General features: G+C 38.2%; 2 protein-coding genes across 4 annotated transcripts; one reads left to right on the plus strand and one right to left on the minus strand.

The window, feature by feature from the left end:
• Positions 1 to 658: 658 nt before the first annotated feature.
• On the minus strand, positions 659 to 5,518 carry LOC113698270 (uncharacterized). Of its 3 annotated transcripts, none has more exons than XM_027218034.2 (8): positions 5,267 to 5,518; positions 3,547 to 4,387; positions 3,358 to 3,439; positions 3,216 to 3,282; positions 2,217 to 2,402; positions 2,071 to 2,131; positions 1,707 to 1,929; positions 659 to 1,097 (listed from the first exon to the last, which is right to left on the minus strand). In XM_027218034.2, exons 2-7 carry the CDS (start codon positions 4,250 to 4,252, stop codon positions 1,730 to 1,732), a joined length of 1,302 nt encoding a protein of 433 aa, XP_027073835.1. In that variant the 5' UTR covers positions 4,253 to 4,387; positions 5,267 to 5,518; the 3' UTR covers positions 659 to 1,097; positions 1,707 to 1,729. The 3 variants fall into 3 exon arrangements, with proteins under 3 accessions (XP_027073835.1, XP_027073834.1, XP_027073833.1); XM_027218033.2 differs by lacking the exon at positions 659 to 1,097 and adding an exon at positions 5,039 to 5,172 and having other exon boundaries at positions 1,366 to 1,929; positions 5,267 to 5,516; XM_027218032.2 differs by lacking the exon at positions 659 to 1,097 and having other exon boundaries at positions 1,366 to 1,929; positions 5,267 to 5,516.
• Positions 5,519 to 9,786: 4,268 nt separating this feature from the next.
• On the plus strand, positions 9,787 to 14,677 carry LOC113697965 (putative methylesterase 11, chloroplastic). Its single transcript, XM_027217602.2, has 5 exons — positions 9,787 to 10,500; positions 11,854 to 12,090; positions 12,462 to 12,605; positions 13,409 to 13,540; positions 13,934 to 14,677. The coding sequence occupies exons 1-5, from the start codon at positions 10,147 to 10,149 to the stop codon at positions 14,204 to 14,206; spliced, it is 1,140 nt and encodes a 379-aa protein (XP_027073403.1). The 5' UTR covers positions 9,787 to 10,146; the 3' UTR covers positions 14,207 to 14,677.
• The last annotated feature ends 1,587 nt before the right edge of the window (positions 14,678 to 16,264 follow it).

Consider the following 16,264-nt stretch of genomic DNA (forward strand, 5'->3'; position numbering starts at 1 on the left):
GGGCTGGTCGACTTCTTTCCGTGCCCCCCTCTGAATTACTATTCGGTAATCAGCTGATATTTGCAGTAATTGTTGAGAATGCAAAAACTTGTAATTGGGAATAGAAATGTAGATCGAGATCGAGCCACCACGAAGAAATCGAATTATACCAATTGGCCAGAAAGGCCAAATTAGCCAAAGTGGCCTCGTCGTCGTTCATTCAATTTGGCCGTGGTCTTATCTCTCCAGCTGAAATCATCAACCTATCCAAGTTATGTTATGGGATAGGGTTGTTCACCAATCAAGTCGCTCGCGATCGAATGATCGAGGTCGAGTTAATTAAGTCGAACACGAGTTCAAAAACATTAAACTCATTAACTCATGAGCTCAATTATATATATATATATATTTTATTTTTTATTTTAATAATAAAATTACATATTATATATATCTATAATATTTTATTATTTGTTAAAAATTTATTATTTTATTCATTTTTAAAAAATAAAATAATTATAATTTTTTTATTTTTTAACCTCGAGCTCGAGTTTCATAAAATTAATTGGAGGCTCGATTCGATTAGGCCAAAACTCGACTCGTTTGCACTCCTATTCTGGAGACATGTCTTCTATATTTATTGTCATCCCTGCCAATATAATTAATATAACTGCATTGCGTCTTTATGATTCTCAATTATATTAATTGGACTACTTTTATCCGTTCGACAACTTCGCCTAACATTACAAATCAAGCACCGCTCATAATTGAATTCCGACTAAAGGAAAAAAAACAAAAAGGGTCCTAATAATTGAGTATCGCAGAGTCCACACACAAGTGCAACCATGCCATGCCTGTTGATTTTTTAGGAAACGTATTAGTAGAGCATTTGAACACTCCTTGTACTTTATATAGGCTTTCATTCCTAGTCTTTATGGTAGGAGTAATTGTTATTCTTCTGGGGCCGCTCTACTACTGCCGCTACTGTGTACGGAGGAGAAAATAGTGGGTTCAAGAGAATACTTGATTGTATAGAAGCGACGAATCAATGTCTCTATCGCTATGTGATTTCAATCTTGGCCTGGAATTCTGCTATACCATCACGGGCATCCCAACAGCGCCTAGTTACATGAAACCATAAAACAAATGGCAAAAAAAAAAAAGTTGCTTCCATTATATTTTGATTAATGAAACATCAAGGCACAAAATTGTAGCAGTGTGGCACCAAATGGACATACTAGACATGGAAAGATACTTGGAATTAAAATGCTTTCACAATACCCAAGTCAGACCGTGCACACACTTGCTGCAACAGAAAGCAAATTTCAATGGCTAACAACATTGGTGCATGAAGGTCAAGACTGGACACTTCTACTAGGACATCCAGCATTAAGAGCAAAATCTTCAACCATCACCAAAATATCAAAATTATGAAGCTGTATGGCAATATCCAAAAATTTCAATACAACAATAGAAGTTACAACACCAATGGCTAAATACCAAGATCCACTACTTTCACTGCTACGCCTAATTCTTGGGTATGACCACCCATAAGCAAAAACGTTCAGGTGGCGAGCTGGTAAAAATTTTTGTTGACTATGGAGCTCAATTAAACTCTATTGTGTGTTATTGACAAAAAAAAAAAAAAAAAAAAAAATCTTCACCTTATGCAAGTTTATACCATGGTTTCTCCCCTTAAAACAGAAATCAAATTAATTGCCAAAACTCACTTGAGCAACACCAAAGGGCAGCTTCATACGTAAGAAAATGACAAAGGATCAGTATCTCTGATAGATTGCCCAGACAGCCTGTGGAGCACTCTGGAGTAGAAGCCCCATAAGGAGCTAGTTTCATCAATAGCTTTTTGACCAAATGGATGCTGCTCAATGTGCTTCGGTATATGTTCAGTTAGTGCCAAGCCTTCCAAATAAACTCGAAGATCACCTCCAGGTCCTGCATTGTGTTGCATATTTCTCTAGTAAATTTGATAAGAATAAATAGGATGGGGAGAAAAACCACAAAAAAGGCTATATCCAGAGACGATTCAACAAACATAGGGAAGAAAAACACAGAAACTTGGTGAAAGGTACATACCTAGAGAATTATCACTCGTGTCTCTGTAGCAGTAAGAATGAGGAAATATCCCAGTATGAATCTACCCAACATGGTTATAAAAATTTAGTGCAAAACAAAGAAACTACAAAACTTGCAATAACATCAAAATGGCATCAGTGTCTCACAGGATTGAGCAAGGCCTTGTATGGAGAATCATCCACCAGTAAAGTATTTGATTCATCATAATCTCCTTTCTCCCAAGGAAGATCAGGGTAATGTTTTTCCCATAGCTTTCTCAACTCTTTGCAAACCAATGGTTTATGCCTATTTTCTAGTGTTCTGAACCCTGTATCAGTGCACTGGTACATATCCTGCAATCACATGAAATCCCAGTTAATGAGGTTCAAAAAGAAACCGCAATCAAGGGTTCAACAGCAGCATGAAAACAGAATCAGCTTGTTGAAAGCTGTGAAATCAGTATACTGATACGAAATGCAATACTTTCTCTTACAGGTAAACGCGAATGCATGTATTTTCATAGAAGTGTAGGCTAAGTTTCAATTTTTTCAATTCCAATGAGATCAGTGTTATGCTGAGATAAACTGAGTAAATATCCACAAAAAGCTTCTCTTTAAACTCTATCAGCAATATCTAGGAATCATCACAAGACTGCACAAATTAGAAGTAAATAAAAGATTAAAGTAAAACTAAATGAGATCACGAAAGTGGGCAACCTGTTATCATGACCGACTTTTATCATATGTACCCTTGTATAGCAGCTAGATAATGACTGACACAGTTGCTAACAAGCAGAACTACAAGTAAAAATGAGGAAAGCTTAAGCAAGGCATAACAGCAGATTCTTGGGCCCAACTACAGACAGAAAAAAAGAGGCAAGGCTATCACTTCTTATTTATTTTTTTGGATTCTTGTTATTTCCTTCTTATTTCTTTAACTCATTCTTTCTAGGTTGTTACACAAACTGTTCGTTTATATAACTTTCACTCTCCTCTACAGATTTTTTTTCTTAAAATTGACAAGCCGTGCGTGGGCTGAAATTAAAACTTTGGCCTCAAGGATCAAAACACCTCCCTTTACCATAAACACATCACATTTCTTTAAAGTTAGACATTTTTTGGGGTGAAACGAAACAGGCTGCATTTAAAAAGGGCAAGGGCTCTTACCCAACAAAATAGCAACTTATGCTTCAGATCTCCCAACAAGTAGTCAACCACTCTATCAATGATCCTCCTGCATATTATCCATAAGTTAGTGCTCAGAAAATAACCGGAAAAAGATGCATGTGGGAAGGGGGAGAAAACTTACTTAGACCTTGAGGACCAAATTCCAACATCAAATCTCTCACAGCAAAACTTCAGAAAATCATAATAAAAAGGTCTCTTAAAAACTGCAGTAGCAAAAGAGAGAGCTCGTCAGATTTCAACCAATCTTCTGCTCCTCTATTTGGCTAAGGGATGCTTTTTCTCGGCAGCAAAAATAATTCGTAATTCTCACTTGCTCGTCCTGAGATGTGTGTGTCTGCTTTACAGTCCAGTGGCGGAGGCATGACTATATCTGCAAGTAGCCCATTTATATCAAGAATGAGGAGTTTTCTTCTTGAACATACTGGTGATCTTGCTGCAATGTGGCGTGGAACAACCAGTACATTGAGTCCTCCATTGGCAACATTGGAGAGATATTCTGCATTGTTCGCACACTGTAAGGGAGGTATTACTGATTCTTTTGTCATAGAAATCCCAGGCCCTTGATCTGTAGTCATTATTCGGTTTATTGTACCATTGGTTGGTTGATTACATGCATCAGCCAAACTCAGATTTGATAAGATATCTGCGTGATCCATGCCTTGGGATCCATAAACACCATCAACCTTTTTTGTCGCCTTCTGTTTCTTCTTTTTCTTTCTCATGCACACAGACTTCTCCAAAGGATCTGTGGTCGACACACTATCTGGCTTTTGGGGTTCCTGAGTCAGTTTGGGAGTTGAATCCACATCCAAATTGGCATCTGGCTTACTACCCTCAGGTTTTGTGCTAATGTGTCCATCCACATTCTGATCCACTTGACCCGCGTTTTGTACTACTTCAATATCAGTAGCCTGTCTCTTCCCCCGTTTTCTCCTCCTCCTCCTCCTCTCCTTTTTGGATGCTAGGTTGACTTCAGCAAGAGTTACACCTGAGCTTGTGTCCATCGAGGCTGGCATGATCGTTGTGTCCACACAATACAACACCTTTAAGATTGTTTGTAGCCTCTGATTCCCAAACAAAAGCCCGACTACCAATTTATCTGGTCGTGTGATATGGTATGTTTACACATCACATCCACTTCCTGTTTTGCGCTGAAAAAGCACAATAATTTGAATTCAAAATCAATCTAAAATGAAAGATATGTGATGATTATGTATTCCAACAAGCTAAAGTACTCTCAAGGATGAGACAAGGAACGATAATCAGAAGCATAAAGAAATAGAAACCAACTCTATAACCACACTAGACAATATTGAATAAGAAAGACCTCAATATCAGTATTAAGACCTAGGCAGGAGCTGAATTTTTGCATGAATCTTTCCCAAAAAATTCCAGTTAGATCTGGTGACATGATGTCCTTAATATTAACGTCGAAGACGACGCTATCGATATCAAATACACTATTGAATTGACATATTTTGGGCTAAATATAGACTACTCAAGGTTGACAGCGTCTAAATTCACTGACGCATGGAACACAACAATTAGTAGCAGTAACGAAGAACTTGATTTCACGTACTGAATAAGAATTTCATCACAGGACATATTCACGTGATGCAATAAACCAGGATTACGTAGTCAACAACAAAATTACCAACACCCAGCTTTGACGATTCTTTTCCAATTGTAAATCAGGCAAATTTTATATAACGGTTGCAAATTACAGATATAACAGGGGATTCTATAATCTACACACACACACACACACGCATGTCAATTTATATACACGTTCGTATGCATACTTCATTATAGACGTAAACTTTGCACGTTGTAGCAGGTTTTGAGAAACGACCAAGATGAAGCTCGGCTATTTTATCCGACTTCAGCCTGGAGAGATTGTGTTAGGAAATTACAGCAAATCCAAAGTCTTTAGCATCTGCTATTACGATTTACGAGTATACAACATAAGCCGCCGGAGTAAATAGGAAGAAAGAGAAAGAAGAAGAGATCGATATTGGTTTGAAACGGACCTGTGGGCTGGGTGCCCGGAAAAGTTGGGCGTCGGCGGCTTGGACTGTAGGGATTCAGTTATTCAACAAGAAGATGGAGAAGCGCGTCGCAGGTTAGTACAACGTGTTTCGTACTCAAAAATTTTAGATTCCCTGGGTTGAGTGGGGTGGTTACGAAGGACAAAAAGGAAAAGAAGTTGGACTTGGACTAGAAGAGATCATGAGAATGAACTGGGGAGGCAGTTAAGTATATTCCCAATAGAATATGGACTGTCAGGGCCCCTAAGGTAATATGCCTATTGTATGCAGTACACAACACAAACAAACAAGTTTTACTTTTATCAGAAAACAAACCAAACCAAACCGAAAAAAAAAAAAAGAAAAAAAAGAAAAGATAGATAGAAACATTTTTTTCATTGTTTCTACTTTACTCTTTTATACTGTACTTCTATAGTGTTTGGATTGCATTTTCTAAGATTTTTTTTTGTAGAAAAATTACTGTAACGATTTGATGTACGTGAGAAAAAAAATGTAATAGGGAAATATGATCACGGAAAACGACGCAATTTTTCCGCGAAAAATGGCTTCACAACAACAACTTATTTTTTACATTATCTATTCTTTCTTTTTTTAAAAAAAAAATTCTAGTGGTTGTACAAACTAAATTTCAACCTAGTAAAAACTTATTTGACTCAACGACTTGGGGAAAAAGACAAATTGATTTGAAGAAACAATGAGACACGACCTAATTAGGCTCAATCTAAAATTTGGAAGAGAGTTGATGTAGGCCCATTTCCCAAACAAGGCCGTGTTCTAATTAGGCTCAAGCTTAAATTTGACTTGAACAAGGCCACATTAAGTTCTGGAAAAGGGTGCAGCCCATAGCTTATTGAAACCTGATTCAAACAAACATTCTCAATTTTGTGGCGTAGAGACATGTCATGTTGAGAAACTGCAGAGTAATAATAAGGTGGAGCTTTGCAGAAGAAGTGCACGTGTTGATCGTAAGGGTAAGCAAGAAGAGAAAAGAAAGAGAGGCTAAGCAAAGTTGCACGAGGAGTCCACTACGGGGATGAACGTGAGAGAATAATGAACGGTGGCTGATGCATCTCTCTGTTTTGCTGAGTGGTCCACTCCTCCAGGAGGCGGAAGAGGGGAAATCACCAAAAATGGCGGTGGTCCAGTCCATTCCTTTCCTCCCACCACCATCTACCTGGATCATGCACCAGTTGATCCTTTCAAAAAAATGGGGAAAGGAAAAAGGAGACGAGAGGCTAGGGTTGGACCTCTGATCAAAGAGAGAAAAGTGATATTAAAAAAAAAAAAAAAAAAAAAAGGTCGACGACGTCGGTGCACACTGCACTTAGCTCACTGATTAGCTGCTACCCCCAAATAAAATCATGTTTGTTTGGGAATCGTCTGATTAATCACTGATTAGCAACATATATATCTCCAATCACAACCGGCCGCGCCTGAGAATTGCGAAGGTGCCACGTTTTCCCCTTGAAAAAGAGAAAAAAGTTTTCCTAGATCAAGTGCAGGAATCCAAGCACGGCCGTCGTGGATGCACATGATTGATGGCCTTTCTTAGCAGCAGTAATTTAGTACTAATATCAAGTGATGCGAGCATAATACTAATAAAAGCCATTGGGTGGACGCCCCGCCGCCCCCGCCCCATTGCTGAGGATCTCTGTCGGCCATCCGGACGGATTGATTTAGAAAGATTTGCTGCTAAACTAACCGAGAGCGGCGGAGTTCAATTCGTGTACGGAGTTGCAACATGTGGCACGGGCTCAAAACTCAAAAGTAGAGTAGCTCATGCCAATTGCCAAGCCATCCTCTCGTATCGTATCAGCCTTTAAAGTAGGAAACTAAAAACCGGTACTGTCCACCTTCCCTCAAGTATGCGTGTGGCATGTGGCTTAATTGGCTAGACGAGAAAAGTGTCGCCAGACTAGTCCAATTTATTGGAAGCAAAGAAACATGGCCTCCAAATTCAGGAAGCTTTAGCACTTTTCTATACGGTGCCTCCCTCTCTATACACTCCACCGTATGGGACCATGCCTGACGCGATGTGCATCCTGCGGGCCGCCTTCGCTTACCCGCTCCGAGGAATATTGTGCTTCCCATCTCAAAGAGGGACCCAAAAAAAATGAAAAAGACGGGGAGGCCGGGGTTGGTGGCGGCGGCACATTGATTGGGTCGACTTGCTTGTTTATTGGCCATCCCAAAGTTACCACTTCCTCTGGGCTCAGAAAAAAAAAAGTTGCCGCTTCCTCTTTGTGGGCTACGCTAGTATGTGTTCCTCTTATGAAAAATGGCTTTGATAATTTGTTACGGTTTTGACATACATCAAGGTGGTATGTGTTCTAAACATTTTAAAAAAAGGTAGTATGTGTTCTCCTATTCAATATCCATTAAAAGTTAATGAATCATGAAAAATACGTGTCACTCACATTGAGTGCAACAAAATTTCTAAATCCTTGTATTTTACTTCTTTTCTTCCGTCCCATTCTGATAGTCTTATTTTTTTTCTCACATAATTTAACGTCATAGTATAATATCCAAAAAGAATTACAGAATCTCTCGAGATCATAAAATTGAGGTGCATGCATGGACCACCGTGCTGGTATTCTGTACCAGTACCTCATGTCCTGGGCCTGTGTTTGTTTGATCCCATTTCCCAACTCCTACCTCATACTTGATGCTTCATCTTATGGGACCCCACAACTTTTGGAACAAAAAAATTAACAAAAGTTAAATTGAACAATTTAAGGAAAAAGATTAAGTACACCATAGACGTACTCGGTACTTGTACTTGTACGGTTGGTACTGAACGAGGACCAACAGGAAAATCTTTTTTTTTTTTCGGAGACGACAACAGTTATATAATCCAATTTATTTTACACTATTAAGGGGGAGGGAGCGGATCTAAAGAAATCCATAAATTATGCGTGTTTGTCCATAAATTATACTCCTTAAAATTTATTAATTGTTAATTGATTTATAGTACTTTGTCATTCATTGGATATGTAGCACAAAGGGCAAATCTCGTACAAAATTCTAATTTCAGTTCCTAAAATAATATTTTAATCATTTGGACTAAATTTGCAAAGGATTAGTAACCTCAGGGGAGGTCAGTGTAATTTTTCAAACCACAAGGGGAGGTCAGTGCAAATGTCAGAAACCTCAGGGGAGGTTTCTGCAATTATCCCTTATCTTTATGCCGGTTGACCTGCAAATCTCACACAAGTAATTCAAAAGAGAAATAATCTCCTTCCTCCCGCCAACCACAAACCACCAGAATTATGACATTATTGTTATCGGACTATCCTCCTGCTACAACAAAAGTAAATTAGAAAAGCGCACCAATTAATTATGTTATCTTAACCAACAACAACATTCCATTGCATTTGCATTCAAGTTTCGCCAACTTATTTTCAATTTTCCGAAGATCGTACGGAACAGGAATACCATACTGTCAATTCAATATATATATATATGTAAATATTATCTGCACTCTTATTATTTATTTTATCATATAATCTAATAAATAAAAATTATATCATTAAAATGATAATACGAGTGTGATTAACGAAAATGAGATTGCAAATAATATTTTTCAAAATATATAAATTAATTGTAAAAGTAAGTAAACTGGATTGATGGTGCAGTACTATCAACTATGGTTATACTTGTAGCTAATGCCATTTTAGATATTGCCGAAAGTTTCCGTTACCAAACCAAATCACTCCACCCCCCCCCCCCCAGCTCCCAACTCTTCGGACGTGGTCAATATCGGTTCCTTCTACTTCAACGTCAAATTATCCTTTTGACCAACTCCTCCCTCCCTAGTCCCTTTCTTTTCCAAAACTTTTTTATTCTAATGGTATGTTTTTGGTAAGATGTAAAATATTTTATGTTGAAATTATTTTATAGGAAAAGATTTGCATTTACGGTGTTTGGTTGCAATTTGAAGCTTTGCTTCTATCATTAAAATGTCAATGACCAATCGCCGCCACCACTGTTGTTCCCTGCCACCACCGTGTTGGAGAAGGAAAAATCAAGTTGTTAAAAAGAAGAAAATTCCATTTACATCGAAAGTTTTTCGATAATGAAAACATTGATTAGTTTGTAACGAGTGAAGATTCAGCAAATTACCTGACACGCTTTTGGGGTCTTTCGCGTCGTCATCTGGATTGAATGTTCTTCTATCAACAAATGACAAGAGTTTCAACTTTATCAACGGATGCATTGTTTTGGAAAACAACTTCAAATCCTCATTTAAGGATGCTGATTTACATCGAAATGAGGAAAATAATTTCTTGCGTAAAATATTTTCACCAGTTCTAAGACAACCAAACACCAGAAATTGTGAAAAAATATTTTTCGGAAAAATATTTCCGGTCCAAACAAACACACCCTAGGCCTAGAATCTTTTCAAAGATAGAAAATTCTAAAGCCATTACAATTCAACATTCAACAACCACGGTGCATCAGGAGTATATTTATTGACCGGAATAGGAAAGAACTTGTTTAGCAGATACAAAATGACCAACATCACGTCCCAATCCCAAATACTAATAGCTTTTGCCCACCTCACACCTTTTTTTCATTTTTTTAATAGAAGTAATGTGAGAATTTCATAAACCCCACTCGCCCCGCTCCTCCACTTTCCCTACTGCTACTGCCTAGCGACTCCTTATCCCCCGCCCCCGCCACCGTCCAGCAGAATCACATTTATTCATAACCTTCCCGATTAATGATACTTACTTATATCTATATCTATACCTGTATCATCTCAAGTGAACATTTCCCATCACAGAAGTACTACTATTATTCAAAAAAAGGGGAAAAAAATTTTATTTGCTGCATGTGATCAATTGCTGAAAGAGCTGCTAATGGGGTTGTGTTTTTCGCGGAGGGCGACGGTGAGGAAGAAGCAGTCGAGACGGCTGACTAACCAGTCGTCGTCATCGGCTGGAAATGGAGGGAGTAATAGGTGGTCCAGGATTCGGTCCACTAAGAAAGAGGAACCCATCATCCACGAGCGAGCTTTGGCTGCCGCGATCCTCTTGCAACAGGAGTTGCAGAACTCCGGCGCCGCCGCCGCCGCGCCTTTTGATCGGTCAACTTCTTTGAGGTATCCCAACGGAGGAAGCGCTAAAAGGAATCAGACCTTGCCTAGGAGTTCCAGCTCCAGAGCCCGCTCCCTTACTGATCCTTTACTGCACCCTCAACAGCTGCTCAATCAGGTACTCCTCATAATAAATCATCATACATGAAATCCTCCCTCCCCCCCCCCCTCTTCTTTTTTCCTTCATAGTAATTTCTTCATCATGAACTTCCAATATTGTTTCTAACTTTCCCAATTGGAAGGTAACTGATTGAGGTGATCCTTAAATTAGTCGAGGACTTTGTTATTTTGGCCGTTTCTTTTCATCACCTTTCATATTCTTCCTCTTCTTCTTTGCAAACAAATTACAATCGCATTCGAGATATGAGGCTCGTATGACTATTGTATTCGTATTAATGTTCCATTTGCAATCCTGGAATAACACTTTAGGACCTGACCTGATTAAAATCAGCGATCAAATTCAGGCCAACGACTAAAGCTTTGGTCTTATATTTGCATCAATGGAAAAAAAAAAGGTTTATGATCATACACATACGAAAATTACACAGCGGCTGGTAGTGGTGGTTGCCTGGAATATTTGACATTTCTTTTTTTTTTTTTTTCAATCACATACTTGTAGAATTTTGTTAGTATTTAAAAATTTTATATATTCGTTCATGCTAAAATTTTTGGCATGTGGACAAAAATGTCTTTTTCATTGTCCTGTCTCCCCCAGGTACTTCTATATGTTGCTTCTTATGGGCAAATGTAAAAGACTAACAGTTTTGTAGTATATCCTTGCATTGTAAAGATGCCTGATTATGATTCTAGAACTACAAGCATAGATGGGCACATAGAAGATATTCCTATTAACAAGCTGGAGTTATTTACTGCACTTTTTTTTTGTGCATATTTAACTACCAAGGTAAGACAATTGTTCCTGGAGTAAATACTTTGTTGAGGTACTTTTCATGGTAGCCAAAAGTGTATCCGGTGAAAGTATATTATGGCCTGAAAAATTGAGAACAGTTTCAAAGTATAATTTTGCACCCTAACAAGCTATCTCCTAAAGGTTTTCTATTTGTCGACTAGAATTTCCCTCAAAGGATGGTTTTATGGTGCTTTATCCTTGACTTCTTTCCCAGTTGTTCAAATTTGGCATCTATGGAATTGGAAAACAAACTTTTGATATCCAAAACTACTGCCTATGCACGAGGATGTTAATTCAGGATTCAAGAATTTTTTTTTTCATTTTTTAATTTTTTTTTTCTGGTTTCAGTTTGTAATCTATGTTGGGGTAATGTTGCACAGCATACTTCTTAATCCTTTTTTATTTCTTATTTTTTTAAACTCGTATAAAAGCTAGATATGCTGATGGCTGGAAAAGATCCGCATTCCCCCCCCCCCCCCCGGGGCGGATTCTGTATGCACTCTCGGTCAATGCTTATGTTTATTCTATTGCATCATTCTTAACTTGTTTTCCCTTTGCCAGGATGTAAAGCTTGAGGGTCTTGAGACAAACCATTTTGTCCTTGTTCATGGTGGTGGTTTTGGGGCATGGTGTTGGTACAAAAGCATAGCTCTTTTAGAAGAAGCTGGATTTAAAGTTACTGCAATAGATTTGACTGGTTCGGGAGTTCATTCATTTGACACAAATTGTATCACAAGTCTTTCACAGTACGTGAAGCCACTATGTGACTTCCTTGAAAAGCTTGCAGATGGGGAGAAGGTCATTTTTCAGTTCCATCATTTGATCTTTCCTGTCAAGCTCAACTTTTGTTTGGCTGCTTTTTGTAATTTTTTTTATACTAGAGCTACAATGATTCTTTAATAGAAAAGAAGAGTGAATGCCTGAATCCCTCTGTCCAGTGCTCACTAGCTATTGTGGGTTAGCTTGACACTTGAGCTTCAGCCCTAGTTTTGTGTTATACCTACACAATTCATCTGCCATATTGACTGCTAACTTCCTCTGCAGAATTGTTTGAACTTGTAATGGAGTGAACTATATTCAAGTGCCATGCTAATGTTGTCTGATGCAACAAAGCATAATAACAAACTTGAAAAGTTAGTCTTTTTTTACACATTTGACCCCACGTGCAGGTAATTTTGGTAGCACATGATTTTGGCGGTGCGTGTTTATCATATTCTATGGAGCTATACCCCTCTAAAGTTTCAAAAGCTGTTTTTATAGCTGCAGCAATGTTGACTAGCGGCCAAAGTACCCTTGACATGTTCTCGCAGAAGGTTTGTTCTTCCTCCCACCATACATGGATTCTATTTTTAATTTTTTTTCAGGAACTCTTAGCTCAGTTAATTATTGCAGTACTGTATGAAGTGTGGATGTGGTTGTCATAGAAACCCCCCCCCCCCTTGGGGGCTCACACACAGACACTGACAGCACAATTTCTGAAGAATGATTTTCATTCTATCACCATCTAGTAGTCTTAATTGTGGATTTTATGCACTGTGTATCTTAGATATCTACTTGACATGCTGAATTTGCTCTTAATCTGCCCCCCCTTTTTTTTGGGGGGGGTGGAGGAGCGGTGTGTGGTGGTGTGGGGGGGGGATATTCTCACAGGCAAACTATGGGAAAAAAGGGGACCATTGATATTTGTGAGGGAAAATGCAATACGATTTTCAACTACAGAGATGGGTTGTTGCTTTTAAACAAACAAATCCAAGTGGAAAGATGTATGGCACTTTTGAGAATTAGGCATTTCTAGAGCCATACTGTGCTTATGCTTCTCAGTAGCAAGTTGCATTATCTATAAGCAGCTCTTGGATTCTGGAACAGACGTGCATTAGCAGCTATCAATGTCCTCAGATATGAGTTTATGTGGCTATCTTGGATGTAATCCTTATAATTAGCTTAAAAAACTCATGCTGCAGAGGCTCTACTGGAAATAATGAACTCTTGAATTAAAAATAAGCTGTCGTTCTTAAAATTTCTCATATTATGTATTTCAGTGCTGGTGTTCACTCAACTGTGTGCTTACTGATTACAACGTTTCTGGGGTGCTACTGAATTTCTGTAACTTTTGCAGACAGATTCAAATGATCTAATGCGACAGGCACAAATATTTCTCTATGCCAATGGGAATGGTCACCCTCCAACCGCTATTGATCTGGATAAGTCTCTCTTAAGGGATTTATTGTTCAACCAGAGTCCATCTAAGGTAGTGTGCTCTATACATGGTACAGATTTTCTTGTAATAGATGGCCCTGAAGGGGGATGAGTCCTGATATTCAGGAATGTTATTTACAATTTGCACAAAATTGAAATTTTTGAATGGGAATCTGTGGCAATTCGCTTCTAGTAGCTTTTGACGTAGTGGGTTAAATCATTGTCCAGCTTACCATGCCAATTGGATGGTTAGATCATGCTTAGGATGACGGATGCTCGAGTGTGCTTGCCTAGTTTAACTTTATGGCTGTATAAGGGATCGTCATGTTTCCAATTTGCTTGGTTACTCTTGCATGCCTCTTGCTTTATATCTTTGCTAAGATGGCCGTGTTTATGCATGTATGCTCTTGCTCATGCTCGTTCTGTGGTTCTGTTCATTTGCCAGGATGTTGCTTTAGCATCTGTCTCCATGAGGCCGATCCCCTTCTTGCCAGTTTTGGAGAAGCTGTGTCTTTCTGACGCCAAGTATGGTACTGTTAGGCGGTTTTATATTGAAACTCCAGATGACAATGCCATACCCATCTCTGTGCAGGAGAGTATGGTAAGCAAAAGTCCCCCAGAGAAGGTTTTTCGTCTAAAAGGTGCTGACCACTCACCTTTCTTCTCGAAGCCTCAAGCCCTACACAAGCTGTTGGTAGAGATTTCAAAGATCCCATGAGCATTTTTCTTTGCATTCCCTAGAGTCCAACTGACATGACCTGAGAATTGGCACACCTTATGAAATTTGCCTCCAGACTTTCAGACAGACTACAAGCTGCACCAGACACTCTGTTCCGGAGTGAGATAGTAATAAAACGGTCAATTTATCTGTCTGTTTCTCTAAGCAAGTGTGAAGGCAATGAATAAATTATGAGATGGGTGGCATTTAAAATTATGCTGTGTGGAATGGAATCACTGGATGTAGAGAGAGAGCGAGGGCTCTAGATTTTTATGGAGGTAAGGTGGGGAGCGGAGAAGAGGAGGCCACTACTTGTGGTTGAACATCTTCGCCTGCAATTGGGTTTCTATTTCTTCCGCTTGCAATGTCAATCCGCTGCGGGGTTTGGCGAACTGCTTTTAAGTGCTGATCTGTTTCAAGAATCGAAAGGGAGTGAAACGAAAAAGGAGCATTTGCAATTTTTGGACGCAATCTGATTTGCCTTGGAACAAATTATTTCTGTGTCACTAAAACAAAAAAAAAAAAATAACTTCTTCGATATATTCACACACGAGTCATGATAAGTTTTCCAAAACCAATTTGAATATCTGAACTGGTTTAGCTTTCGGTGCACACGGCGTGCTTTTTGCATGCCCATCTTCCATTACCAAAATAATGGAGCAACGCAAGTGACAAAATAAATGAGTCTTAAATGGGTCGCATGTGATAGCCATCCATAAATATATGAGGTCAGGCAGACCTGGTAAATTGGTAATTTACATGAGCTGTTAACTGGTAATTTTTTTCCATTACTTGTTTGGATTGCTGTTTTTCGTTGAAAAATTATTTCGTTTTTCGTAATCATATTTTTCTATTATTTTTTTCCCTCACATACATCAAATCGTTCCAGTTATTTTTTCATGAAAAATGCAATCCAAACGTATTGTATTGAATATAAAGGGAAAAAAGAAAAGGAAAACAAAAAGTGAATTTCTTCTTATGCCGACAACAAATTACACAGGGTGATGGAAAATCAAAGCACCTGAATGTCAACCCATGCCTTTGCCAAAGTCTAACTTTAAATAGGAGAAATGAGATAGAAACATGAAATTAAGTAAATAATACTTTAATATACTGACGTTTTTCCGACTGAGTTTTTTTTTAAAAACAAAAAAATTTTGTTTTCCTGAAAACAACTCCAAAATCCAATCATTCAAACAAAGTCAAATAGATTACAAAACAGCTTTGAGGTATGTCATGAACAAAGTTTGGAAATGGCTTAATTTTACTTTACATCCTTCAAATATATTTGAATTCCCACTTCCGTCTCTCTTTAATTCCTAAAGTTTAGTCTCAAAAAAGCATGAAATTTGTCTTACCTTATCCTTTAACTGTAAAATTTGTCCCACGATTTTATTTAAGTGGGGCAGAACTTAGATTTTACAGACTAAAGTGTTTTATTTTAAAATTTAGAAATCGAAGTAAGATTCCAAATATAGTAGAAGGGTGCAAAGTGGAATTAACCCTTGGAAAATAGGCATGATTAGTAACCATCCACGGCCATCTTTGTTCCTACTTGTGTGCTTTAATAATTGTGAGACAGAGGCCTTGGAAATTAATGCTACTTTATTGAATCACAGAACATGGAATTGTGCGTTTTAACATTCCATGACACATTAAGCCATAGAATGTAGGGGTAATTTCAGAAACCTCTCTTGAGGTTTCTAAACATTTCACATAGATACCCTCTAATATGAAAAATTATACTGCCCTCCCCTTGATTGACATAGTTGATGACAAATTAAGCCCCATATGAGAAAAGGTAATCTTAAAAGTAATGAATCAATCTTGTCAAACAATTATATTTCAAGTTTGCCCTTATTGACCCTACAAGAAAATGAGTTAAAATTTTGGGTAAGAAAAATGGCAATAAAAAAGAAAAATTGGCACCAAGTTGATCCCCTTGGGACATGAAAATAACATTAAAATCAACATTCTCAATAGTAAAGTCTTACAAGAATCGTTAGAAGTGCAGCGGTACCCAAATATTGATAACGATCGACCTGCATTTGCTAGCTA

This window comes from Coffea arabica, chromosome 7c (genome assembly GCF_036785885.1).
Source record: "Coffea arabica cultivar ET-39 chromosome 7c, Coffea Arabica ET-39 HiFi, whole genome shotgun sequence".
Lineage (NCBI taxonomy): Eukaryota > Viridiplantae > Streptophyta > Magnoliopsida > Gentianales > Rubiaceae > Coffea > Coffea arabica.